Raw genomic sequence first — 27,454 nt, 5'->3', positions numbered from 1 at the left:
TATCTAGTTCTTACCTTACGTTGCATGAATGAAATGTGTATATATAACAAGTATTAATAGTTTGTAGAAGAATTGTTGGATGCTTTTTTCATCCATAATATTTAGTCCTAATGGTTCTAATTGGGTATCTATATAACAATGTGTAGTATTTGGTAAGTTACAGTGCCGCTAACAAGTATAGTTTATAGTCATGAATGTTGCATTTTAGAGCTTACCGACTTCAGGATTTTATAATAGGCCTTCCAAATCTTTTGTAAAAATTACGGTACCACCACTGACTACAGAGATCTAGATCTACGGTAAACCAATGTTCCACTGTAAAAAATATAAACATCTTTGTAGGCCTATCCCTTGTTTTAATCTATCAATAATTTTTCGTTAAATTGATTTTGTGTTTCCAATTGTAAACAATTGTGTATAAAAATGTTTCAGGCAACTAGGACTTTTATGTCTTGGAGCGACAAGAAATCATTTTTGTTAAACATAAACTATCTGTTCAAATATCGCTTCCGTTTGTCATCTTTAATAAGTTTTAGAAGGAAGACAGCGGCAGATATAAAGCACATATATCAGATGGAAATTGAAAAGAAAACATGCCGTACCATTTATTTGGTCATAGAGTCATTGTAATAACGCGTGGAATTGAAGCCGCCGCTTTGAATCTTTCTAAAAAACATTGCAATTCCTTTGATCCTTGATTGATTGATATAATGAAACATAGCATTGAAACACGGTAAAGTGCGTTTTGTTGATGCAACAATAGAAAGATAAAATTGAGTGCAGAAGGTGACATTAGGTTAGATAGATTGATAGATAATGATGTAAGGAGAAATATAAAGAAAGATATGATCACAACACTGCTGTGCTTGTTTTAGTGCATTTATTGTTTTCTTGTAATTAGACGCAAAAGCTAACACTATATATCCAAAATGTTCATAATTTTCGTAAAATAGAAAAGCTATTTGATTGATTAAGCATGCGCAGATGTTCGTTACGTTATAATTTGCTTCCTTTTGTTTTTGTTCTAAGTATTGAATCCGTGGCTCTTCACAGGCCAACCCAGAGAAGCTTTAGCAGTACCGTTTAGCTAGGCACCTAATTCTCTAGCTGTCACTAGATGCTATCTAGTCTATTTAGACTTGTCTAACTGACTTGCAATAGTCAATTAGACTTGTATAACTGAATTGCAATAGTCAGTTAGATAGTAATCTAGTGACCGCTTCAGAAACGCGTAAACTAGGCAAACTGTCTTTTTCCAAACGGTAAAAGGTATAGAACACACGTACCTCCTCCATCTATGTTATAATACTAAACGACTAAATGCGAGAAAATTACTCTTAATTCTCTAACCTTTTAAACTAACACTAAATTATGCACAAACTATGACTCATTGATTTAAGACTGAATGTAAACACAGAGTGTGAATTTGGTGTCTATATTCTTAAATAAACAAAATTCGTAATTGTCTACATTTCAGAATGTCAAACTCATCAAGTATATGATTGTTTAGTCTACCCACGCATATTTATGAAAACATAGAACAATAATTATTCCCATTATTAAACCATTCATAATAATATAGATGTTCATTTCTTACTAGGTTCATTTTGTAGAAATGTGAATTCAGCAATTAGAATAGTATGTTTCATCTATAAATAAACTCAAAATTTAACTTAAATAAAGTGTTCATCTAGGTCAATTATTGTAAAAACAAATATGGGAAATAGCATATACCTGTTAGGAATGTTAAGGCCCATTTACACTAGGACGATAACGTTCGACGATAAATAGATAGATATGCATTTTTCATGCATAACACAAAAGAAGTCTAACAAGATTCCAATATGCTTCCTTTGATGAAAATTACATTTTAAATGTATACAGTGTAGACCTAAATGTAATTCTTTTGAAAAGGTTCTGGTTTATATGATCAGTCCATCTGGAGACAAATGCCTGAATCTTTTTATTTGTGAATTTTAACATCGTAATCCACATTATTATATCTACCTCTCTAAATACCGTCTATTGTAAGATAATTTGAATTCAAAATTGATATCTTCTTGCTCGTTATTAATTCAACGTTAACATTTCTCTATTCAATTTGCACACTAATTAATAGCTACTATAAATTCACTTCTGATATATTCCACCTTATTTACAATAAACATGATGTGATGTTATGTATTATGGTGAAGATTGTGGGCATTTTGTCAATAATGGTATGTATTTGGCTAAGCTTCTTCTGATCTCGTCAAGTTCTTCCATTCTACTCAACACGTGGTCAATGCCTTACGCTTACTTACTTACTTTTTTACCTACATTTTCTTTTAGTATTCATCGACACCCATGTACTATTGCTACTAGTACAACTGTTTCTCTTTGAGATATATTTCAGCTATGAAGTTTTTTTCATTTTTGTCTAAAACCTCAAATCTCAATATTAGCAGAAACTATTATTTTGATCTACATAATGTATTAATTTGTATTGTCAATCAGTCGATCATCATGCTTGCAGAACACGAGGATATACAGTATTGCGTCTCAGGAGGATACGCTTCAGTATCACATGGGATGACCACGCTGTCAGATACTGTACGTTGGTTATTGTCGCCAGACATGTTACCGTATAGTTTTATCGGATGGGAATTGTGTGAATTTATCTATACATTGTCTATGGCACCTTTCTGAGATTCAAACTATTAATAATATTCAATTTTAGAAATATCGAATGCTTTCTAAAAGGTATCACTACACTGTATTAATAAACCTGTATGATAATTGAAAGATGATCCTTAGTATTAATGGGTTCTTCCCATACTTACGATGACACCTGTTTTTCGGTCAATATGCGTTTGTTTTGGTCACTTATTACCACTTAGTTATTGGTCACGTCTATTCTTATTCTATTTATATTGGACTTAGAATTTCCTCTGGGGAAGGATGATATTGTCCTTTGGGAGTAAATTCTGGCTTTTAATGCGCATTAAAACGAAAAAGAGTATTGATCAAAGCTTAGTTTTGTACTGCCTTTCCGAGGTGAGAATCGAAAGTGTATTGAGCGTTATTTGATGACGATAGAATAAAGAATTCATAAGATGTACAGTGTTATAGGAGATAGTTATTAGAGACGATGGTTATAAAGGTCTCCATTTCCAACATTGATTATGCTATCTTTTTGCATGTGCAATCGTTTCCGTCCCTTACTTTACTAATTGCCCTAGGGAATTCCACAAACGAATATCAGTTAATAGAAAAATCGTTATTTTTCGCGTCAAATGACACCTCAAGTTGTGAAGTAGGGTAATCAGTTGGAATTGAGAGTGATCAATATTAATAGATAGGACAGTGACAATTAAGACATCATTATTATTGAACATCAATATTCTTTAAGCTTTGTTATACTTATGAGTTTATCAATTATTAATCAGTTTTGTCTTGTATTGATACGAATTTAATGTTTATATCTTTCAAGATAATGTCATCTAAATCTTGTGTCTGCATATGAATTATTATTACATTCATTCTATTGCTGTTACCGTACCTTCATTATTACTTAGTGTAGTTGCATGATGCCCTGAAGATATAGTTTTTATAAAAATAGAGAATGACTCTTATATTCGACAGCTGCAGGTAGTCTAGTGATTTGATTCATCATAAACAATACATACAAAGTGATAACATAAATTACTAACATTAGTCCTACAAATAATACATTTATAAAAGATTTTCCAGGATAGCCCAAAAAGGTTAGTGCGCTACGTGAAAACAAAATGTCGCTTTTTATAGGGACACGCCTTCAATTACCATTTTATTTTCAATTTCATATAAGATTTTACCCTTTTTACCTCCAACGCGCTGCAACAGCGCCATCAATAGATCGATACACTTTCATTAATTACCAGTGACAGATTTAAATAGGCCTATATATAAAACATAAAACATTAATAACAAAAATCTACAAACATCATCTGTAAAAACCCAGATATTTTGACAGCCTTAATTGATTAAATAAACTCTACTGCTAAGGGGATAGACTTAATCGTCTCATCAACTCATAATTGAAATCCAGTCGTCTGCATTACATTGACCAACACAAGTAATCTTGAAAATCCCTCAAAATCATTAAAACAAATGGAACGACTAGCTTGTATTCATATTGTAGAAACTGGAATAAACTTGTAGAATATGTATTATCTAAATCTGTTTTATGAACGCCAATTTATTCATAAGCACACAGTTTGTACTGAACTCTGTTTGGATTAAGTGTGAATCTGCGAATGATCTTTTATATTTTTACGCGTTGTTATTTTTAGTCATGTGATCAGTTAGCATTAGACCATGCCGTTATTTGTTGGTTGTGTATGTATATGTTTCAGTAGAGACGTATTTATAAATGTTTACGTATAGACGATAAAATAATCACGTCAGAACACAAGATGATGATTATACAACTACAGACGGTTGTTGATGATGACGATGATAAAAAATTGTTAAATTATGATAATTTTGATTAGTTAAAAATCTATTGTCTCCCAAAACATGAAAACAGAATTATTTCGGTTATAATTCAATTCCTTTATTGGCTCATAAAAAACAAATAAAACACAGAACAAAAACAAAATATAAAAAGGTTTACACAAAAAATATATATATAACAAAAGATATAAAAAAAAAGACAAATAGTTAAAGATATATAGTCCCCCTAAAAAAATATTTTTTTAAATTTTTTTGTTGAATATGTTATTTTAATGTCACATAATAGTTATTCACTCTCACCAAAAATTGGGTCTGAAAAAAATTTATTTACCTGAGAAAAATGTAATTTAAAGCAAAAAATGGTCAAATTGTCTGGAAGACAATGAGTTTTTGGGTAATTTAACTGTTTATTTTCTCTTTTTATAGGTGAAATAATTTTTCCCCCGTTTTTTTTCTTATGGAAGTGAACAACTTCATTAAAACTGCAAAATGGCCTATTCAAAGTCCGATTTTAAAAATCTTTATTTTTCATGATTTTGGGGGACAATACATCTTTAAATCTAACAAAAATCTCATTATCTTCTGGAATAAAATTCTACTCTATTTTTTCGGTTTACGATTTTATGAGGTAAATGATTTTGTTAGTGCAGTTTATAGTAAAAGTCAATAACTATTATGTGACATTAAAATTTATTAAGTTAATTACCAATCATCGGAACTTACGTATTGACGTATTGCTCGTCGCTGTACAAATCAGCATCCGATAACTTTGTTGAAGTTAATAAACTTTGAACTTTGAATATGTTTATAAAAAATACGAGTAATACATTATTTTGTAATCATCTTTATGTTGACAAGTTGATGAAGCAGTAACAATATCGATCTTTCAATTTTATATTTATAATGTAATTTGATTATTAATCAATTCAATTATGAATAAGTAGAAAAAAAACATGAATATATATTATAAGTAAATTATCTTTTGACGCCCATACGTGCGTGTCTACGGTAGCAATTCCAAATTAAAATATATTAGTTTATTAAGTTACTGTTTAAATTGAAAAACTTTTAATATTTAGTATCAGCACATGTTGATACCTTTACAACACAACAACAGACACAAAACAAAACAAAAAAAAAGAAATTTACAATCACTTTTCAACCGTTTGTCTTTTATGCGTTTGAATCAAATTCTATAAAAATATTTGTAGAAATTAAACGTTATATTTTAGCAATAAATGATCCATCGTACGTTTATGAGCACATCGTTTAACGCCAAAAGCATTTGCGATATACATATCAATAAAAGTATATCTCCTCGGGGTAATTATTATTAAATCCTTGTTGCAATGAAAGTCATTTGTTTTATGAGCTTTTTTTTATTTAGCCAACTATTGTCATACTAAATTCAGGGCTGGTTCACGCTATGTCAATTTTAACGCGTTTGTGTAGAGTGTAGCTAATCGTACCTATCATAGAGGAATATAATAATAAAGTAATTTTCCATGCTAAACTTGCAGTACTCGGGACGAATAAGAACTGATCAAATAATGGTCCCTCAAATGCATTGAGCACTATACAATATGTACCTACGGTATAAACCCTTCGTTGAGACACCCCTGCAATACGACCAACGCCTATTCAACAGACACCCCCCCCCTCCCCTATTTGCGGGTCATTTTCTCTGCAAACACATGAATGTACGGTATATTGTAAACACTACGGCCGAAACCTATTCAATGGACCCTACTATTTACGGGACACCTTCTCTTAAAACACATGAATGTACAGTATATTGTAAACACTGCAGCCAAAACCTGTTCAAGGAAGGAACACCCCTGAAGTGTGTTCTACTATCAATATACACCTGTGTGTCCAACATATATGCTTAGGTACTATCGCATGTGAGTACGATAGTTAAAGCCCCTGAAAAGTTCCGGAGCAATTTGTGCATGTAACACCTAGCCTATTTACGTTTCTGTACGTCTAGCTAGAATTACTGCACGGTGTTTTCACAAAATCGAATCTGTTTCTATCCTGAGCAGATTTCCGCTCAATCGCCCGTCCGCTCGGCGTTCTGTGTAAATGGTCATAAGAAATAATATATATGTTCTATTGTTATCGTTACCGGTCGTCTGTGTAAATTGGCCTTAAGAAGAGGATTTTAATGAAAGTGCTCATATACCCTCTGGTTTGATTCATGAGGTAAAACTAATAACGCGTCACGTTATTCGTCTGTTTTAATATCAATAAAGGAATTGACAGTCTCTCGCGATATAAGCTATCAAATAATATGAACGTTTTTATTGTTTCGATACAGTAATATTGATATACATTAAAACTTTGATCATTCTAGTAAAAGGAAAAGTGTAATAGTTCAACAAATAACTTTTTAATCATTAAAATATAGATAATTTACGTGAAAACCACACATTAACAGTAGGTTAGTTATTGTGTATTAGTTATTTTTAATTGAGGTTTGCTGTTGGATCTACATCTTCCAGCCATCGGTCACCGTGGAATAACTCTTGCTATTGCATTCAGCAATCTCTTCATTTACTCCTCACTCCATGCGATCTCTTGAAGTTTCCATTGGGGAAGTTAACAAGTACATTTGCGTACAAAAGTAAAAAAAAAACATACTTCTTCACCAATGGTGGCGCAGTATTTAATTAAAACTGTTTTATATTAAAATTTATAACAGCCCATTTTTTATTGAAAGTTCAGTTTACCGAGTTTGCTTCACTATCTTGTACCATACCATATTGTGTTCGATCTAGTTGTTCATAGTCACGCACTAGCAATTATAATGTACTTAGTATATTTTCATTTTTAGAAATATCATCAAATACATTGTTGTTTTTCGTGTGAATGATACATTTTATTTACGTACATACGAGTTTTTCGATTAAAACTAATGTTTTGATAATTACCAAACATTAGAGACAAAGCGTGGATAATTTACACTCACTAGCATTTCAGACGACCCAAGATGAACAATAATTACCTTAGGTAATTAGGCAATTATCTACTCTTTTCTTCTTTAAAATAACGGTACATAATTATGCCATTCCGTGTTTATCGAATTTCTGAAAGCACCTTTCTCGCCCTAAATTTTCACGACCCTAAACTTTTACAATTTTGACTTTTTGGTTGTTTTGTTTTGTTTGGTCAGATATGGACTAACCTACCGCCGAATTTATATTTACAAAATCTGCGCTTTAGAAATCATGACTGTTTCAATTGTTCTTCCATCTGTATATCAGATATATTAAATCTAGATATAGGCCTAGTATATTAAGCGTGCGTTTACACTCTTATAATGGTTTTTGACCATCACAATTGACATTTGTAACTCCCATCCTGGCTTCCAAATAAAACCATATCTAATACATTAGATTGTAAGCTTTCTTCAAACAATCCTGTGTTTTAAAAATCTAAAAGATCTTATTCTAAAACAATTTGATTTGTAGTCTGACGGTCCACAAGCTATCGAGCTATATTGGATAATGGTCGTATAGTCTGACGTTTGGTCAATTCAGTTTTCTTCTTCCGAGTCATTTATAGTAGTATTCCTGTTGCTTAATGGCCTGAGCATTCGTACTTACATCAACGTGGTGAGCGTCCTTTTTTTCATATCAAATTTTACCGTAATCTAATATAGGCCTAGTAATATCGTCAGTGGACGCTTATCCTAGCTGATTCTTATATGACAGTACCATCAATGAGCGCGTGTTGATAGGAACTAGGCGACCAATAGGGGACTGAAGTAATTTCAACAGGGCAAGAACTTCGCACAGTTGCCACATAAATCAAATAGTTTGTATACAGTTTTCTAAGGCTAATATCAAAAGTTCATTCTATTCTATTGATGAAACATATTAAAAAGTTTTTTATCGGTCAGTAATCACTTACCGTTACCTGATTTGCTGAAATTCAAAATGGAGGTTATTTACAATTAGCAACAATTTTCTCTTAAACCACACTTTATCAAAGTACCGTAATAACAAATATTAGGCTTTTGTTAGCGGTGCTGTTCCCATTTGAATTGAACGGCATATATCATTCAAATCCGTAAACCCTTTAATTAAGTCGATCGTATTTATAAAGTTGTGTTAGGCTATAGCTGCACTTTTATTTCTTCCTTTTTTCTATAAATTAAATGTGAGCATTCAAAAATATAAGTTCACTAAAACGGTGATGTCTAGCCTGAAGAAAAATTCAGTTACATTCTGAAAATAGAAGTTGACAATAAATTGGGTTTATACGATGAACATAAGTACATTAAAACGTAAAACAATGCGTCACAATGTTGCGTTATCCCAGTTCTCGATCTTTTGTTTTTGACTGTTTAAATTACCCATGGTAGTTAAATTAACTAAAACTATCTTATTCCCAAAGGCTATGTTGCATCTGGTGGACGTTCTAATTAAAAATGACATGCGATTTATTACATTACGTGAATGTAATTATAGAATTATTTGAAGATTCAAGATATAACATTTATTCAACGATTGTATTCGGATTTTTTTTTTCTTTAGCTGAGAAAATAAAATTATAATATTTTTTGCTAAGTATGCAAGAAAACAAATAAAACAACTATCTTATAGAAAACGGTTTGCTTCTGATGATTTTTCATAAGTTAACATAATTTGTCATACGTTATCATAATTTGTCATAAGGTAACATAATTTGTAAAAATTTAACATAATTTGTTTATAAGTTAACATAATTTGTCATACGTTAAGCCTCATCCAATATGAGCCTTTGGTATTAAATTGTAATTACTTAATTTATAACTTCGTGCTAACTAATTCTTTTATGACTTCTGGGGGACATTTTACCTATAGGTCTAGACGTCTACCCATTACAGTAAAACGCTATAATGAAAAAATAATAATAATAAGACCACCATTATATTAATATTATTAATATTAATATACTTGATGATTAACCTGTGAAACGCGTGTAATAGGCCAACTAGTTTGTTTGTTTGTTTGTTTGTTTTATCTTTATACTGGGTGACCTCTTCAGTCAAAGACTGATCTCCCAGAGGGCCCAGTTGGTGATCAGTGGCTGTGATGTACTAATACACCGGGGTAACCCCCTACTCGTCTCGAAAGATGTACTAGGTTCTTTAAAGTGCACACGAGCAAGTTGTGTACACTGGACCTACGGTTTATATTCCTTATCCGAGAAGACTCGTTCTACCACCAGAACCATGGAGTGAGTGAGCCTCGAACCCCTGCCGATGTTATGGCTACGTTGATATAACAATAATAGGAATGTTGGTGGTTGTGTTACATCAACAGTAACACTTTCTTAATCGGATGATATGAAAGGCCAGCAACTAACGTTCAAAGCGTAATTAAGATACGCACTGCAGTAATACCTTACATGACGTGGTACTTTAATGTCTACAGATGTATTGTAATGAACTAAAACTTATACTCTTCTCAAAACTGTCAAACACTCACAAACCATGACAGGTAACAATTACATCGCCAAGAGTGTTTACTATCTCAATAGTTTGTATAGACTTATTATTAGTTATATATTAATCACGTATGACAGTTAAATGTACAGTCAATGATGACCAAATTAACTACATTAACATCATCCACTTGTAGATATAAATCGACATTACCTTATCAACCAACTAAACATGACATTTCTCATGTCGAATTGATATTCATCAACAGTGTTCAAATGTATTTCTTAAGCTCTGTCTCTACACTATCAAACTAAAAAAAAGGGTGATGTGACCAAATGTGGTAGTAATATGACGTCATCGTGTCCATATACTGTATGGGCACATAATATTTTTGTTTACATAACATTTGATAGTGTAGATAGAGCTTTAGTTTCGTCACATCATATCACTGTATTACAGTTTGAGAAAGCAGTTTAGGGCGTAGGTTGAATAAACTATAAACGCTGGTTTAATTATTAATCATATATTATCTGTATTAATGTTTTTAAAGGTTACTCACTCAATCATTAAGTTATATGAATACTTTAATTTCTGTAATCATAATTATTGTTATACCTTATACTTAAGCTTGTCTTACTTTTATGTTTAATGAAGATATTAGTGATTAGTCAAAGCTTTTCATTACAAATATATTTAAATTATCAATACTGAATACGTTATAACTAACCTTTTTAATTATTTCGTTTTGCAATACAGCCTTATATTCCATTATCAGAATTGTTAAGAATGAATAGGTGAGATGGTGGGGTGTAGATTCATGTGAATTCTAAGGATAGGAACCTGCAGGCCTAATATTCCGCAATAACGTCACACAAACGGTAACATAAGTCAGAAGAATATCTTGTTCCTTAGGAACGAGTTGTCTGAAAACTGGGCTTCTGGACATGGGCCTAGCTCGAACCCCTTCAACTGCACATCTTAAGCTGTATACATTAAATACCATTACCTTTGACCTTTTACATTTTAACTCTGACCTTTGACATGATATTTAGGATATGTATCCATATCAAAGCATGGCGCATTTATTTATCGTCTGCTGGTTCTTGATTTCAGCTTTGCATTAAGTTTGGATGGAAGGCCGGATATGGACGATGGGATATCCTACCATTAGTACTGTCTGCCAGTGGTGAGGACCCAGAACTCTTCGATATACCACCAGAGTTAATCATGGAGGTGGAGATTACACATCCAAAGTAAGGAAACATTTATCTTTTATTATTATATCAAGGCAATCTAACAACAGGACACTGAGCTCGTCTGTCAAGATAGGAACTCTTAAATATCCTTTGATCTTGTATGGCTGCTAAAAATACAGTACTGTGTTATTTTACATATTCTTCGCGGCCCGCGGTGTCTGTTAAAGGGTGTGGAACTGATCGTGTCGCATCCATAGATAAACCCTTCGATCTCCGGACTTCAGCATCCTCTTGTTAGATTGCCTTGATTAGATTAAGTAGCGAATATAATTTATATTTGCAATAGCATCCCTCCTTTAAGACAACCCTTTCAAAGGTACAATATCCTGTCAAATGAACGAGGTGTTGTTTTAACACTATGACAAACCACCTTCAGATGACTTCCCAGATGTGGTCTATTCTGTGCATTCGATACATTTTGATTTTTGAAAAAAAATTGAGTATTGAAGTTTCATAACAAAACAAATAAGCTTTTAAGTTTATTATACCACGTAACAACATGTTTTATTTAACGACAGGGAACAGTACGTAAAGGAAAGGAAAAAGGAAGCTCAAATGTCAAAGGTCAACTGTGATTAGGGTTTTACAAATCAGTAGTACTTACAGATATCATTATAATATAAATTATAGGTCCATACATATCATGAATCAACCATCTTATAAGGAGGGTAATATTCGATTGTAGGCTTTCATCAGGTGATAAAGTCAATTTTACTTTGAAATAAATTCTCCATTATTTTTTTTCTTTGAAAATTAAAATCGGACAGAATTCATCCTTTGAACATATTGATCGTTTACTATACCATAAGACTTCGTTCGCACTGCGACATAGTGCTACGACATGATGTAACGATTCTGAACTGAAAAAATAGTTAATGTCTACAACTCACAGAAAAAAATTAACAAACAATTACACACACGTTCTGTTAAATGCATGATCAATAATTATTACATTTCAGTAAATTGTTATATAACTAGTGGAAGAAGTATTCTATTCATCAAAGTTTGATATAATTTAAAGTAATACACGCACTTCCATATTCTATGTTGAGTCGACAAACGTAATCTTAAATACGAATAATGTGAATAGTTTTATAATAACTTCATACATCAGTGTTCTAAATCGTGTTCACTGTAAGACAGGCGTCAGTACTTACTGTGGTAATGTCACTAACCGGCGTCTGGATTGCTCTGATCGGTGTTGGTAAATTATACCCGATTGGTTTAAAATTGTCTCTTTTTGCCACATGTGTGGTCATGTGTTTTTAAAGTATTTATTATTATGCTAATTTGTCAAAAAAATGTTAATGTTTATACAAACTTAATTTTCCTAGTACATCGAAATTTACGTAATTATTAGAATCGTGGCTGTGTTTTAAATTTACGACTTTACATAAAATATAAAATCATTTAGACGTGCATCGTAACAGTATCCAGAAATAATCCATTTATGAAAAGTTTAAAACAAAGAGCTGTCAGCTTTGATATTTGTTTTTGTAATTTCAGCAGAAAAACTTTTTCATCTTTGCATCTTTATTTAATTTCAAAATGTTTCTCATGCTCAGCAGAAGAAGAAATAAGAATCCAAACCAGATTTTGTAATTAATCCATGATCATTGGAACCAATTTATTGGAAAAACACCATGAAAGTTAAAGTTTCTTGGCTAGACAGATAGATAATGTATGATATCGAGGTGTGAAACATTACATACAAATACACAAGTAGGTGTACGGTACCCTATCGCCTACGAATTTGTTCTTAATATATCAAAAGTTCACATTTCAGAAAATAAGAATTAAGTTGAAATCAGCACCTATGACAGAACCAGTAGAACACGATTCTTTATGTTCCCATTTTAGATTTCAAATTACCAATTTAATTTGAAAATAAGTATGGCAATCTCATAAAGCCTATAATTACTCGTAGGCAAGTTGACCAATAGATAACAATGCGCACTGGAAATGTTGAAAGAAAGATTAAGTTTCCAGATAATCACACTTGTTCGTAACAGTTAATTACTATTCTGGTTGATCATACTTATTTACCCATTAAGAGAGCAGACATGTTTATAAAATAATATAAATATCTTCCTAGGTACTCTCTGCCGACCAACACCGCACTCTGGTAAATTTGAAATTTAGTGATTAAATTTCCAAACGATTACACTTGTTTGTAACAGTTCATTTGAAGTGAAATATATCATACTTATTTACCAATTAGTAGAGCAGACAACTTTATAGACATGGTATCATAAGATAATATGATTCTTCTAAAATGCACTTAAAGGTAGATTGTATAGAAGTATCTATCGTCACCTAGACTTACTAAAAAATTATTGCAATTTCACTATCAACTGACATTTTCAGGAAATGAATATGATACGTTGCTGCTACGCATATTCATCAGATGTCGTTATTAAGTTTGGCTAATTGTGCCAAAGTTATTCCACTGTTTATGAGAACCTCTGGGCCTATTATGCTGTACGGTTATTGTCTTTTGTTGCTTATTCCACCAGTCGAGGGTGTTTCGATTTTTGTCTCAGCTGGAAGTATTATATGTATGAAACGCCATGTTTGACAAAATATTTATCTTTTTACCAATATTAAGTCGAATCACCCCTAAAACCTACACAGTAAACCTCATAAATTTATTTTGAATAATAATGTTATTAATAGTCTGAATTGCTTTTTTCAAAGTGGAAAACCATAGTGTTTTTGTATAAAGAAACACATACCAACTACTAATCTATTCAAAATATTTAAAGGAAGTTATCATCATTGTTCTAATTTAAAAATAGACATCTGTAAAGCCTTCCTTGTAAAACGAATTTAATAGTTCGTAGTTTTCCTTGTGGTAAATAATACAGATACAAAATGTGTTAAATGGTAAGCACAATTGACGTAAAGTAGAAACCTGTTTGTAATTTCCAGCATAAGCAATGTCCTCTGTGCTTTTACTAACGACATCTATCATTTTCTATGACGTGCAAAACTTGACCGAACAAATAGCAAATCTGTGACAATATTTGTTAGGAAATACACATAACGTATTACCATTATTATTGTAACTTATCGGACTGCTAATGAATCTTCAGCATTAAGATTATACTATGTTTGAGGATATTTATGAATTTATTTATACAAATACCGTCATAACATTGCATCTCTTTTTCAGCATTTCTTATTTCGCTTTTCCCTTCTTACAAAATTGTTTAAAAAAGTACGGATACGATAGCCTATTGTTATCAGAAACAAATTTTCTAGCGATAAGCTGTTTCTAACTGTTTCTGAATGTTCCACTTTGTATTTTACCGTTATAGTCTGTGCATAAACGTTTTTAGCTTAAAATTGCACTGTTGATATTTTGTGTTGGAAAAATCAAAGTGACCGTTCATGTAACATTTCTGCCAAAAAAATCATAATTTTACAGTTTTATTATTGTGTGTAATATTAAATGCAATATTTTTGTGACACCTGATTTACTTACAGTAACTTTTTGTTCAATCTTGGGAAAAAAAATCGAGATTATTCAAAATTCGGATTTCGTTGTAATGTGGAAAAGTCCTGATTAACATTCCTATTTATGCACTTTTTTCCCCAACCACTAAGCATTTTATCTCAACTAACATCCTGTTTTGCACATTTAATACTGCTGATGGGTAATAATAAGTAACAATTTCATAAATTTATTTATAGATATCCCTGGTTTGCTGAGTTAGGTCTTCGTTGGTATGTCTTGCCGGCTGTGTCTAGCCTAATGTTGGATCTCGGTGGACTGGAATTTACTGGATGTCCTTTCAACGGATGGTACATGGGAACAGAAATTGCATCGCGTGACTTCTGCGACAGTTACAGATTAAACATGATGGAGGTTAGTAATAATAACGTATGCTACCGCAGTAAAATAACTGTTACTGCAGTACAGTACGTTTAGAAAGAACTTTAAAAAATTAATGAGTGTAATGAATTTAATTAATAGATTTTTAAAATAATGAAGTTTAGCAAATATACCCAATTTTAAAACTTGAGAATTTTGAGTATTATAAAAAACGTACTATAAATCAATATCAGTGGATTACCTTCGACATTTTCTTCAATGAATTACTTGGATTAGCTATTGATTCTTGTCCATGGCTCTGAAAGAATGTGTTTGTCAAAGGCTCTAAACACGATGGATGGATTAAACAAAACTATTAATATATATACATATATCCTCTTGGGAGCTAAATTTTATTTTAAAAGTAAGATAGAAAAAGTTGGAACAATATTGAAAACCTTTAGGACATTCCTGAACATACTCTCAGATCGGTAAAATTATTCCGACTAAACGATGTTGAATGTGTTAGTGTCATCACATGACGTTACAAGGTCATAGAGTAAAAGTCAATCTCTTAATCTAGTTTAGGATTATCTAATAATTCACGATTTGGAAATACCTGTCCTAATTTTGGAGGGAGTAACATCAGCCACTGTTTGATTACTTGTTTAAATCCGATAATATTTATAATATATCATTACAGACCATTGGAAAGAAGATGGGATTGGATACAAATGCGAATGCATCACTCTGGAAAGATCGTGTCCTTGTAGAAGTAAACTATGCTGTGCTTTACAGCTTTCAGGTGAGATGCTGGTGACAATTCTAAAACAAAAACCCATCTTAACGACTTATCCACAGTCCATGACATTTGGTCTAGTTACGATAACTGTAACATCAAACCATAATGTAAATGTTCTGATAACACATTAAGCAAATGTGTTACCAATGAATATATTAGCTATGTGGAATAAATCTGAAAAGCGAAGTTATTTTGACATCTACAAAATGAAGATCCCATGCAGGATTTATGCACATGATAATAAAACTAAAAGTAAAACTTTTCTTTTTAATAATTAATGGAATCAACCATTTTTGAACGATTTAGTTTCAAATACAGTCAGCAAAGACCTATTCATTAAACACTCGGTTATAATCGCAAAAAAATAATATTATATATAAATGATCATAGATAATCAAACATATATACAATAAAACAGACAACTTTAGCCTACTAATTAGACAAAAGTTTTAAAATGATCATCTTAAAATACAACAATTTAGCCTACCAATTTGACAACACTTTTAAAATCATCTTAAATATATTTATAAAGCCTCGGGTTTTAGGGATCTTTTAGTTGCCACTATTTATTATTGTCGTACATCAAATAGTTTAAGATTTTATTTGCTATGAAATGCGAGCATTGTAACACAATAAGTTTACAATATATCAAAAGAAAGCATATTCAAAATAGCTCTCTAATTCCTTAGATACGATGAAATTAGGTGAATTATTTCTTAATAAAACATAGCAAAATGATATAATGTGAATAAGAGCATTGTCCAATGAAAACATGTCTCATCAACACACTGAACAAGTTAGAGCTATCTCACGTCGGGAAAAGATTATAATGATTATTCGCCTCATAGGAATAATAGTGTATTTTAGCTAGCCTTCTAAAAAAACGTCTATTGTTATAAGTATAATTAACATTATACACATTTTCTTCTCAAGGGAATAAGTCTATATTGCTGCTCCACAGTCCATGGTCTTCTCACCATTTACATGTCTAATTAACATGTGTGTTGTATTTACACATTACAGGAATAGATTATATTTTTATAGAACTATTCGAATCAACAAAGTTTAAACGAAATTCAGAACAAACAAACCCTAATTAAAAATGACTGGAATACTTAAATTGTAGAGACAATTGACGACCCATATTGAAACAACAGATTTCAATAACATTTTGTGACGTCATCAATATATACATTTCCTTTGACACCAATAGTTTGTTGGTATTATAGTAACAACATCAGAAGGAAAATGCAAACAAATAAAGCAAACAACGCAGGCAATTCCTGGCATTGTGCCAGGTAAGCCTAACAGTCTTGATGGACATGTTTACGGTCTGACACATTTAATGTCATTATCTTCACATACATGAGCTAAAACAACATAGCATCACATTCAGTGTAAAATAACACGTGGCATTTAATTCTGTCTTTGAGCATTTACCATAATGAATATTGTATTGGACATTCAACATAAATGCTAAACTACCCAATTCTGTGATGAAATAACTATTATTCGATACAATAAAACATTACATATAATATATATACACATTTGAAAACTAGTTTAAATCATTAACTTGAATGCTTTTTCTAAGCAAGGTTGATTACCCCTTAATCACAAGTAAACAAGTAAAAAGATCTAGCACCGTATGTTAATATTAAATATAAAAACAAAGATTTACCAATTAAATTTAAGAAACCATACAGTTTTAAAAACGTTGACGTAATAACAAGTTGAGGTTCGCTAAAAAATTCATAGAAGCTAAGTTCACTTGATACTTAGAATTATAGAATACACTATCGTTTACATAGATCATTTAATGAAACACCTTTATCACTTAAATATTGTATTCCTCATCCTTATTATTTTAGATCCGGTTTCGCTAACCTATGCTGTTTGTTCATCGATGATATACAATCAATTTTAATGGTTTGATCATCCCCGTTACATAATCACCATATTATACGGTATTGAGTCTACAGACAATAAACAGCACCTTTAGTTTCTTTGCTGGGGACTACAACCTTTATCCCACGTGGGTATGATGTCTTCTGACACTATACATTGCTACTTTCTCTAATACGTTATGTCAACGCTTTTAAATCAAACCACGTCGATGTACTTTGTTTAAAAACGGTAACTAGACAGATTATTTAGAGAGTTCCCAGTTTAAGTTAATACTGTTGGACATTAATGTGTTATAACTGGACGTGTAGGCCTGTTGTAGAAACACCTCTGCTGTACTATTCTAGGCATGACACCGTACGAGAATCGCCTGGTATTAATAGCGCAAAATAGGCAATGTATAGGACACGAACCTCTGCTATAACTATCTATATTTTATGTTTCTTCCACAGCCTATTGTATTGTATTTTGTCCATATGATTGCCTTATCATTGAAAATAGATTAATAATCACACAGAAAGATGAAACTTAAATACGGTAACCCCAAGGCAACCAATAATACATATTGTAAAGTCAGCTTTATTACTTTCATTCAAAAGCACTGCTTAAATATCGATAATTAAAAGAATCAAAACATCAATAAAAGCATTTATTATTTGTGTAATAATGATACGCGTCGTTCAAATCACATTTTAATTGAATCAAAGCAATGCCTTGAAAATAATATACATACTAAACATTGATACCGTATTAAATTACCCACACGTTTTGTCCATTTACCTTTAATATTAACTGAATATCGGTTAACCTAATCGAAAGAGGTGGTTGCCCAGAGTTCAATCATTTTAGCGTTGGGTTACATAATTCAAATACAGAAAGTAGTATTAAAAATAGTAATGCAATAAAGCAAAGAGAACTTTCTTGCAAGGTCATTAGCACATGATTCGGATTATAAATAAGACGAAGATTAAGATCATAACGTCATTGATGATTACGATGATAATGATGACGATGCAGATGACAATAAATCAAAATTAGGCCTACGTTGATAATAATTAAGAATGACTATTTCTTAAATAGAGTAATTATTAAATACAACGATGATAATGACTTGGGATAGGTTATCCATGGCTGTTCAAATCAAAATGTAATAATCAAATCAAGTATATCATTATTTGTTCCAATACATATTTTACGTGGACTATTATTCTTCCGTGACAGAACAATGGAAATTATATAATTCCACGTATAAATGATTAAAATAGGATTTTGACTATTTTCAGCAAATTGTATGATCAGACAATGATAGTAATCTCAATCATAAAAGTATAGTGTTCGTATTTAAGCTTCAAGGGAAAACAAATTTCATCTTCGCCTTGCTGTGGTTATGGCAAGATTTATCTTATCTTTATTATCTTATCTTATAATTATAAAGTATGCTAGTGTCAAAGAATTCTTTTTATTTCAGAAAAAGAATGTTACAATAACTGACCACCACACGGCGTCCGAGTCATTTATGAAACACCTTGACAATGAGCAACGTCTGCGAGGAGGATGTCCGGCAGACTGGGTATGGGTTGTACCGCCAATGTCAGGAAGCATCACACCAGTGTTTCACCAGGAAATGCTCAGCTACATTCTGAAACCATCTTATGAATACCAGGTAGGAATTTGTTGTCCTCTTTTTCTCTTTGTCTACTATTTTGCTTCTTTTGGGTTTGTTTTATTTTGTAGAAAGGAATGTTTCATTGAATTTAATTAAGATACACAGTTGTCGGTATCAGACATACTGTTGTATTTGGTTGTATCTTTTATCAAAATGGTGAAACACACATCACACATTATATTTGCTGTGCTTATTATTAATGGAAATAATAATTTGTCGCGTACTGTGTTAAACTCTATACTATCAAACTATTATGTGAAAAAAATCTTATGTGCCCATATTATGGACATGATGATGTCATATCACTACCATATTTGGGTATATAACTACCAAATTTGGGCACACATTTTGTTGTCAAACTAGTTTGATATGGTAGCTTCTTGTAGCTTATGCATTCATTGTTCTATGTTTTAATTACGAAAGACACTCCGATTTTTAGACCAGTTTCTTAAAGAATAATAATGATAAAGAAATAGAAAATCTACTTTCACGCAACTATGACGAGTGCTGCAAGAACCAAGTCTTTTTATTTATATATGGGTTTGGTTAATCAAATCTTCTATTGCAGCCTTTACTCTAGATTCATCCGGAATCATAATGTGTTTTTCCCATATAGTAAATTATTATAGCAAATGAATAATGTCAAGTTTTTTGTCAAGCACTAAGTAGGAAAATGATAAAGTTAAATGTTTTCCGTTCATTAAAATGGTTTTACCGGTTACAGTATATGACACAGAGTAGTGCGACGTGACTCTTCGACTTATCTATAGAGAATACGAGCTTGTAGTTATTTTAGCTAAATTTTATCATTCATTTCTTTATTGACATTCCTCGTTCATCTTCTGTTCTAGACTAAATCGTTTGCGTCTGATCGTAATGTATTAGCATGTGTTGTAAAAAAATCACTCTGTTATTGAAATGCATTACTTCCACGCTGTATTCGTTCTCGTTACTCAACTGAAAACTATATAATTAATTGCGTATCGAATTAGTTTATGTTCCACTGTAGTTTAGTAGCATGCACTGTTTGAAATGGTGTCGTATATAGAATGTTTATCAAATTATTATTATTATCATTTCACTCGATTTGCCGTGCTTTACATACATACATAGTTGCTTCTTCGTGTTTGTAATTTACAGACTTTGGATTGCTTTATTTCCACGTAATATGACATTTATCCAGTATCATAGCGAATTCCGCAACAACACAGCATAGCATGTGTATCACATGGTACATGTATCGTGTGAAGATTAGGTTATGGCTTAGATTATGGTCTATGATACGGGTGATACATCAGAAACACACGTGCTGCTGTATTACGATATATACATGGTTTGTGAAGAGTTAAGCGTGGTTGCCACTAGCGACGCAACACAAGGACGTAACGCAACGCAAGTGAATTGACCAATCACAAGCGATGGCTTATTCGCTTGTGATTGCTAACTGTTTGGTTAAAACGCTTGCGTTGCGTTTACGTCCTTGTGTTACGTTCTAGTGGGAACCAAGCTTTTGATACAGTTAGCTATATTTCAGGATTAAGCTCCATCTTAACACTTTCACAATAAGACGTTAGGTTACTACAGTAATTTATATATCTCTCTCTCGTACAATTGTTGGGTTGTGTTATTTTTATTGCATTTCTGTTCTATTTACGTTACGGTATAATTGCAACATATTAAGTGAAGCTCCGGGGGCTCATTATTCTTTCAATTTATAGTTTAATGCCGTGTTTGATTATTAGAACAAAACTTGATTTAAAATTACCTGATTTTTAAAAACAGCAACTAGCTATTTAAAACTATTAAAAATACATTATATTGTTGTTAGCTCTTTAAGCAGATTGATTTTTATTTTTAATCACCAATTTAAGTAAGGCCTAACAAACGCACACTTGTGTTTCATTTTAATATTAGATTTCATATTACCAACAAAATTTACAAGAGTTACTAGTTACTTTAAAAGTAAACAATTACAGGACTACATGACCTTAGGCCTAGAATTAAATTCAATTATTTTTCTTCTAATACAACATGATTTAGATTCATAGATAGTATTAAAATTCTTTTACTTTTACTGGATCTACGATTTCTGAAAAGAGGCACTCTGATAATAGAATAGAATCGAACAGACTTCATTCCTAGTATTCAGTATTCCTATATCATTATTTGTACATTTAGATAACTGTAATACTATGTATAACGATCAGGCTATTATGGTAGGTAGCACATATTACACATCCAGATTTTTCTTCACATTATGTTATAGCTCGCGATATTTGCACACCTCTATTTTTAACACACTGCTATGCGTATTTCTTAACATAATACATTTCTCGAAGGTTTTGTTCGTAAAAAATTGATCTGATCTGTTCGGCCTAACAGTAGAGCACATTTCTTGTGAATACTTTGTTTAGTTTATGACACTGGATTTGTTTCTCTTCTTTTTATCAATGGTGGATTGATATTTGAATATTGATTAAAATCACACAAATCACATACCTTTTTAGTAGAGAGGGGTTCGGTACATTCGCTAGTTTTAAGTTTCTACTCAAATTTGTATATATACCCGCCCATCATGGGTTATACATAAAGTATATATGGTAATGTTTCTCAATTCGATATCTGTTTAATTAAACGCATGTACATTATTGCATGGCAGCGATGATATGGGTTTTTTTATATAAAAAAAAGACGAAAGAGGTCAACAAACGAATATCAACACATTAGCTTTTTATCAAATAGGCCTACATTATTAAATGGTCTTTCATTAGTGAAAATATATCAATTCATCTCAAACACGGTAACAGTTTTATTTTACCTGATCAAATTAAGGTAACCTCATTTCTCAATTTATTCTGACATTTACGTTGCTGTCTAATGTATTAATTCTACGCTAGCTCATCTTTTGACATTTTTATTGCTTAATAAAACATCTGACTTATTTAAAACTACATTATTTTTAAACTTATTTATTTTGGAATTACAATTTTCAGTGTATACATAACATTAGTATGAATGAATTAATATTTACTTGCTCAATGTACAGATGATAGCAGCCACGATATTAACATTTTAAATAAATTTGAGAATTTTTATTAGATTTTCGTGGAAATGTTGGAAATGATGTAAATACTTTAGAAACAGAATAGAAAACACCTAAATGCATCGGTGTTATGATACTTATCTAGCTAATGTATATTGTTGACAATTGAAATAATATGCGCCTTAGGGCCTACATTAATTATTACTTAATTAGTAAAAATGTCCACCTCAATACATTATATTACAACCCTAATTAATTTTCTTTTTCTTTATTGTTGAGTACAGCCTATGTGTTTCGACTACAATGTAAAAATGGTTTCCAATTCCTCTGAAACTGTTACAATGCACTATGTAGGCCTATCTATGCACTTACAGTAACGAGCAATATAATTAATATAATTACCTTTGCGGTAGTTTTACAATTGATTATGGAAACACGTGTTTAAATTAAATGTTTTTTGTTCAATTTGCAGTTTTGTTTAGTCAGAAAACCAAGAGCACAATAAATGATGACGTCACCGCAGATTCCTTCGTTTCTACCTTTTGTCATTATTCGACTATCCATTAACAAACACTTTTATGAGAATGATGTCGTTGCAATTTTGACAAATCTTTTTTACGATGCTATTATAATTTGTAAAACATGACATTATGGCGTGTGTTGATAACAAACTTCCTCGTTGTTCTCGTTTCAGGAACCCGCTTGGGTCAGTCATGTTTGGAAAAACAAAAGTGCGGAGACAAAACCACGCAAGAAAAGAACGTTTAAAGAGGTTGCCAAGTAAGCCAATTATGATAATTTTATTTATCGTCATGTGATTTTGTACTTAAATATACAGAAAGCTAAGTGGAAACGTCACCATAAAAGTGTTTAATTCGATTACATGATTCGTCAGCAGTAGTAGCATCACACACAGACACAACTTCGGTAAGCGTTCACCGTGTCTAAAACAGATAAACCGATAAGAATCAACCGATAAAGTTCCTGTGGAAACGGGGTTTAACCGATTCCACTCGAACAAAATTAACCGATACTTATCTCATTCAATTCTGATAATTATCGGATTAAATGCGATAATTTGTATCCTTTTTACCCGAATATTGTTATGGCTGCTGAAACCCGGCAAATTATTTTTTTTCTTGTGAACAGTATGATGTCACTAAAATAAATCTCTATAATTTCGAGATAAATATTTTATAAAGATTTTTTTCAAATTCCATTTTCAGAGGGCGCCATCGCGGTTTTAACTATCTCGTTTTCTAATACATGTGAAAGTATCATCATGGATATAATAATTTTATTTTGCTGTTATCTCTTTATTTTTCAGAGCTGTCAAATTTTCTGCCAGCTTAATGGGGAAAGCAATGGCAAAACGATTTAAAGCTACTATACTCTTTGCGACTGAAACAGGCAAATCAGAAAGCTACGCTAAAAGCCTTAAAGACATTTTCAATCATGCGTTCGACGCACGAGTAAGTACACGTTCTGTTTTATTCAGTTATTTAGTATTTGGCGCCCTCATCCAAAGTTTAATCACCATAATATTACTATAACAATAATAGGCCTACATCATACTAAGATAATGACCACTTTTAAATAAGGATAGGTTGACCGCATGAGCAGTGCTCGCTTTTTGACAACCTTTTTTTGGTCACCTGTCTTTTTGGCCACAAGTCTTTTTGGTCACTTGACTTTTTTGTCACTGTCTTTTTTTCTCATTTCTCTACTTCCTGTAATTGCTTTTCAGCAATCACCTATGATTCCTCTGTACATAACCCTGAGACGAATATGTATAATATGTGTCTTATAGACCAGATTATACGATACAAGTTGATTTAATTTGCTTTCTTTTTTAAAATGTTAGGCCATGTGTATGGAGGAATACGATGTAGCACATCTTGAACACGAAACTTTATTAATCGTTGTAACAAGCACATTTGGTAACGGTGATGCACCTGAAAATGGAGAGGTACGAACGATTTGTTTGTTGGTTTATCTTTATACTGGGTGACCTCTTCAGTCAAAGACTGATCTCCCAGAGGGCCCAGTTGGTGATCAGTGGCTGTGATGTACTAATACACCGGCGTAACCCCCTACTCGTCTCGAAATAATATGTACTAGGGTCTTTAAAGTGCACACGAGCAAGTTGTGTACACTGGACCTACGGTTTATAGTCCTTATCCGAGAAGACTCGTTCTACCACCAGAACCATGGAGTGAGTGAGCCTCGAACCCCTGCCGATGTTATGGCTACGTGATTACGGTTCCACTGTCTTAACCGCTCGGCCACTCACCCACGATACGGTACAAATCGAAAACTAAACTTAATTAAAATCGTCACGCGGATCAATGTTTGTTTGTTTTTATTTTGAATCTATGAACAATACGAGAAAAGCAATACAACAAATAGATTCGGAATGACCTAATTCTTCTTTGCAAGAAGGATTTCCATTTGGGTCCTTTACAGTTGATAAAAAAATTAAATAACAAGAAAAAAAGTAAAACATGGACGACGAACCAAGCATGACTTTGTGACCATCATGGCATAGAGTTTCTGAATTGATTTCTAAGTTTTATTTTAAAGGTTAAAAAAAGTGTGCTATACTCTTTTTGGATTTTCAAGAGCATTCCAATTGGAAACAAAGTATTTAAAAAATGTGAATTGCAAATGGGGTTTGAATTTGGGTCTGACAAAGTCATCTAACATCTATTTTGAGATAATACACACATTATTGTACCCTCGGACCACAATTATAGATTTAATGTGTTACAGTTGAAAACTTTTTTTAATTTGCTAATCGGTCTCTTTTTCAAATTAGAGTTTTGGTCGTTATCTCGTTGAGCTTGGACGGTCAGAAGAAGGTAATGGGTAAGATACCTTCTTGTTATTAATACATAGTGTAGTGTCCACGAGTCTCTATAATCCAATGTTTAATTTAGTTTAAACGTTGACTTTGGATGAGACGCTCCTGTTGTAACAAACTGTACAGTACATACAGTAATATAATGAGTTCTCTCCCAATGCTCTGTGCTGATCAAAATAGGTACAAATTGATAAAAATATTTTATTTTATTTTATAAAACCAGACAGCAGAGAAACAAATCCGCCACTTATAGCTTGGTTTAAAAGATACAAAGACAATTACAACAACTCAGAAACACTTAAATTACGACGATTATTATGATAATTAGTACTACTGTAATCAATGTTGCTTGTCAACGAATATTCAATATACTGTACTATGTATTTTGTTTTTAAAGATAATTGATCACAATAACCATGATAATCAACAATAACAAAGTATTTCCATTAGAGCTAAATACATCCCCGTGGCCATGTACAAATACATCAATAATTCATTATAGTACGCATACCCTTTTGTTTTAATTTGTAAATATAACATTTACTTTCAGAAAGGCATCATTTAGATGGGATAAGTTTTCTGGAAGGCCAAAGCCAAAAGTACTGAGTCGAATGTCATCGGTTGCTAGTTTAAACGAAGCTTCTGGTGTTTTGGCGAATGTTCGGTAAGAATCATTTCAATTATTGTAATGTTTTCTAAAGTATATATCCAGTTTAACATTAGTATTTTACAATTATGTTTAATTGTATTTTCTACATTGCTTAATTTATTTATACTGCACATGAATTATTATTATATTGCTCATTTACTACTTTTTGATATAGAACATTGTCATTTTCAGTAAAATCCTTCTAGCGTTCTGTACTCTTACATTTTTAAACAAAGACCAGTAGTGTTTCTGTTACTTGTACTAGTACCCCTTTTCTTTGTTTTCTGTGTCGGCCTCTTCAAACTCGAACCAACTGTATCATACTCAATTTGTCTACTCCCCACAGTCCTCAACTCTATCTAAACCAATGTCCTACAGTTAGTCACATAATCAATAACATTGTACTTACAACAATTGATTTCCTTTATTGATTATGTCATTTTCATTACCGAAAGAGGAAGTATAATATTTTTAAAAAGGAACATTATTATTTACCTTGATCGTTTACTTAGAACTAGTCTAAGTGGTTCCAAGATTTCTGAAGAAAGGAATCAATTATACTAAGAGTATTGCTTCTTTTATTATTAGAATCAGTAGTCGGTGTGGGGCGTGTAATAAAATAACGGTTCTACTTTAAAATGAAGAGGAATATCAATTACTTAGGTTGTGCGCGCGACTAACGCCACAATTACAGATATTGTTATTTTTATAGGTCATTTTTCTAGGGTTGTATTTCATATACGTTATACGGAAAAACGAATGTTTTTGTACCTTTACAACTCATCGACCCTTATCAGTCCAACATGTAGCATACTTTCAAAAGATCACTGCTATATAACGGATATACTGCCTTCCATTGATTTTCGATATATGTATTTTTTATTTTGTGAGAGATTAGGCCTACCATTATCTTGATGAATTTGTTTTATTGGAGGATAGGCCTAACTATACAATTTTACAATTTTGAAGAAGCAATGTTTGTCTTTAAACTGATTTAATTAAGCTAAATTTTTCTTTGAAATCCGTTTTCGGTGGATATTACCTGGATATACCTGTATTAGATGTATGTTTAACCTCTGTTTCTATGATTCACAGACAGGTTTAACCCCAAAATAAGTTGTCCTCAATGTGGCGTCCTATATAAAATGTGTCGATATTTGTCCTTTTTCTATTTTCTGCCTACCTTCCCTCTCAATACTTCTGCATCAACTACCATGTATTCTTTAAGCTCTGTCTACACTATCAAATTTGTGGGGAAAAAATTGACCAAATATGGACATGATGATGTCATATCACTACCATTTTTGGCATATAACTACCATTGGGCACATCACACTTTTTTTGTCAAACTAGTTTGATAATGTAGACAGAGATTTACACAAATAACACTGCCTTCTACAATGTTATCTTTATGGTCAATATTCTTCACGTTATGTTTCTTAACCGCTTCAGTTGTCCTTTTCTGATTCAGTATCATCTTATTTTGCCAATTAAATGCATAGTCATTACATCCATGTGCGTGATAAATCTTCAAATTTGTATC

The 27,454-nt window shown here is 32.0% G+C and overlaps 1 protein-coding gene across 1 annotated transcript in view; it reads left to right on the top strand.

Moving 5' to 3' along the window:
• Window positions 1–27,454, top strand: part of LOC140044778 (nitric oxide synthase-like protein) — a 72,872-nt gene that overhangs the window by 28,024 nt on the left and 17,394 nt on the right. The window contains exons 6-14 of the mRNA XM_072089434.1: window positions 11,024–11,163; window positions 14,863–15,037; window positions 15,687–15,788; window positions 19,159–19,353; window positions 23,094–23,179; window positions 23,727–23,871; window positions 24,264–24,368; window positions 25,218–25,267; window positions 25,813–25,926. Of these exons, the coding sequence (XP_071945535.1) occupies window positions 11,024–11,163; window positions 14,863–15,037; window positions 15,687–15,788; window positions 19,159–19,353; window positions 23,094–23,179; window positions 23,727–23,871; window positions 24,264–24,368; window positions 25,218–25,267; window positions 25,813–25,926 (1,112 nt within the window). The remainder of the gene's footprint in view (window positions 1–11,023; window positions 11,164–14,862; window positions 15,038–15,686; window positions 15,789–19,158; window positions 19,354–23,093; window positions 23,180–23,726; window positions 23,872–24,263; window positions 24,369–25,217; window positions 25,268–25,812; window positions 25,927–27,454) is intronic.

This window comes from Antedon mediterranea, chromosome 3, assembly GCF_964355755.1.
Source record: "Antedon mediterranea chromosome 3, ecAntMedi1.1, whole genome shotgun sequence".
NCBI lineage: Eukaryota > Metazoa > Echinodermata > Crinoidea > Comatulida > Antedonidae > Antedon > Antedon mediterranea.
This window is presented reverse-complemented; position numbering and strand designations above follow the sequence as displayed.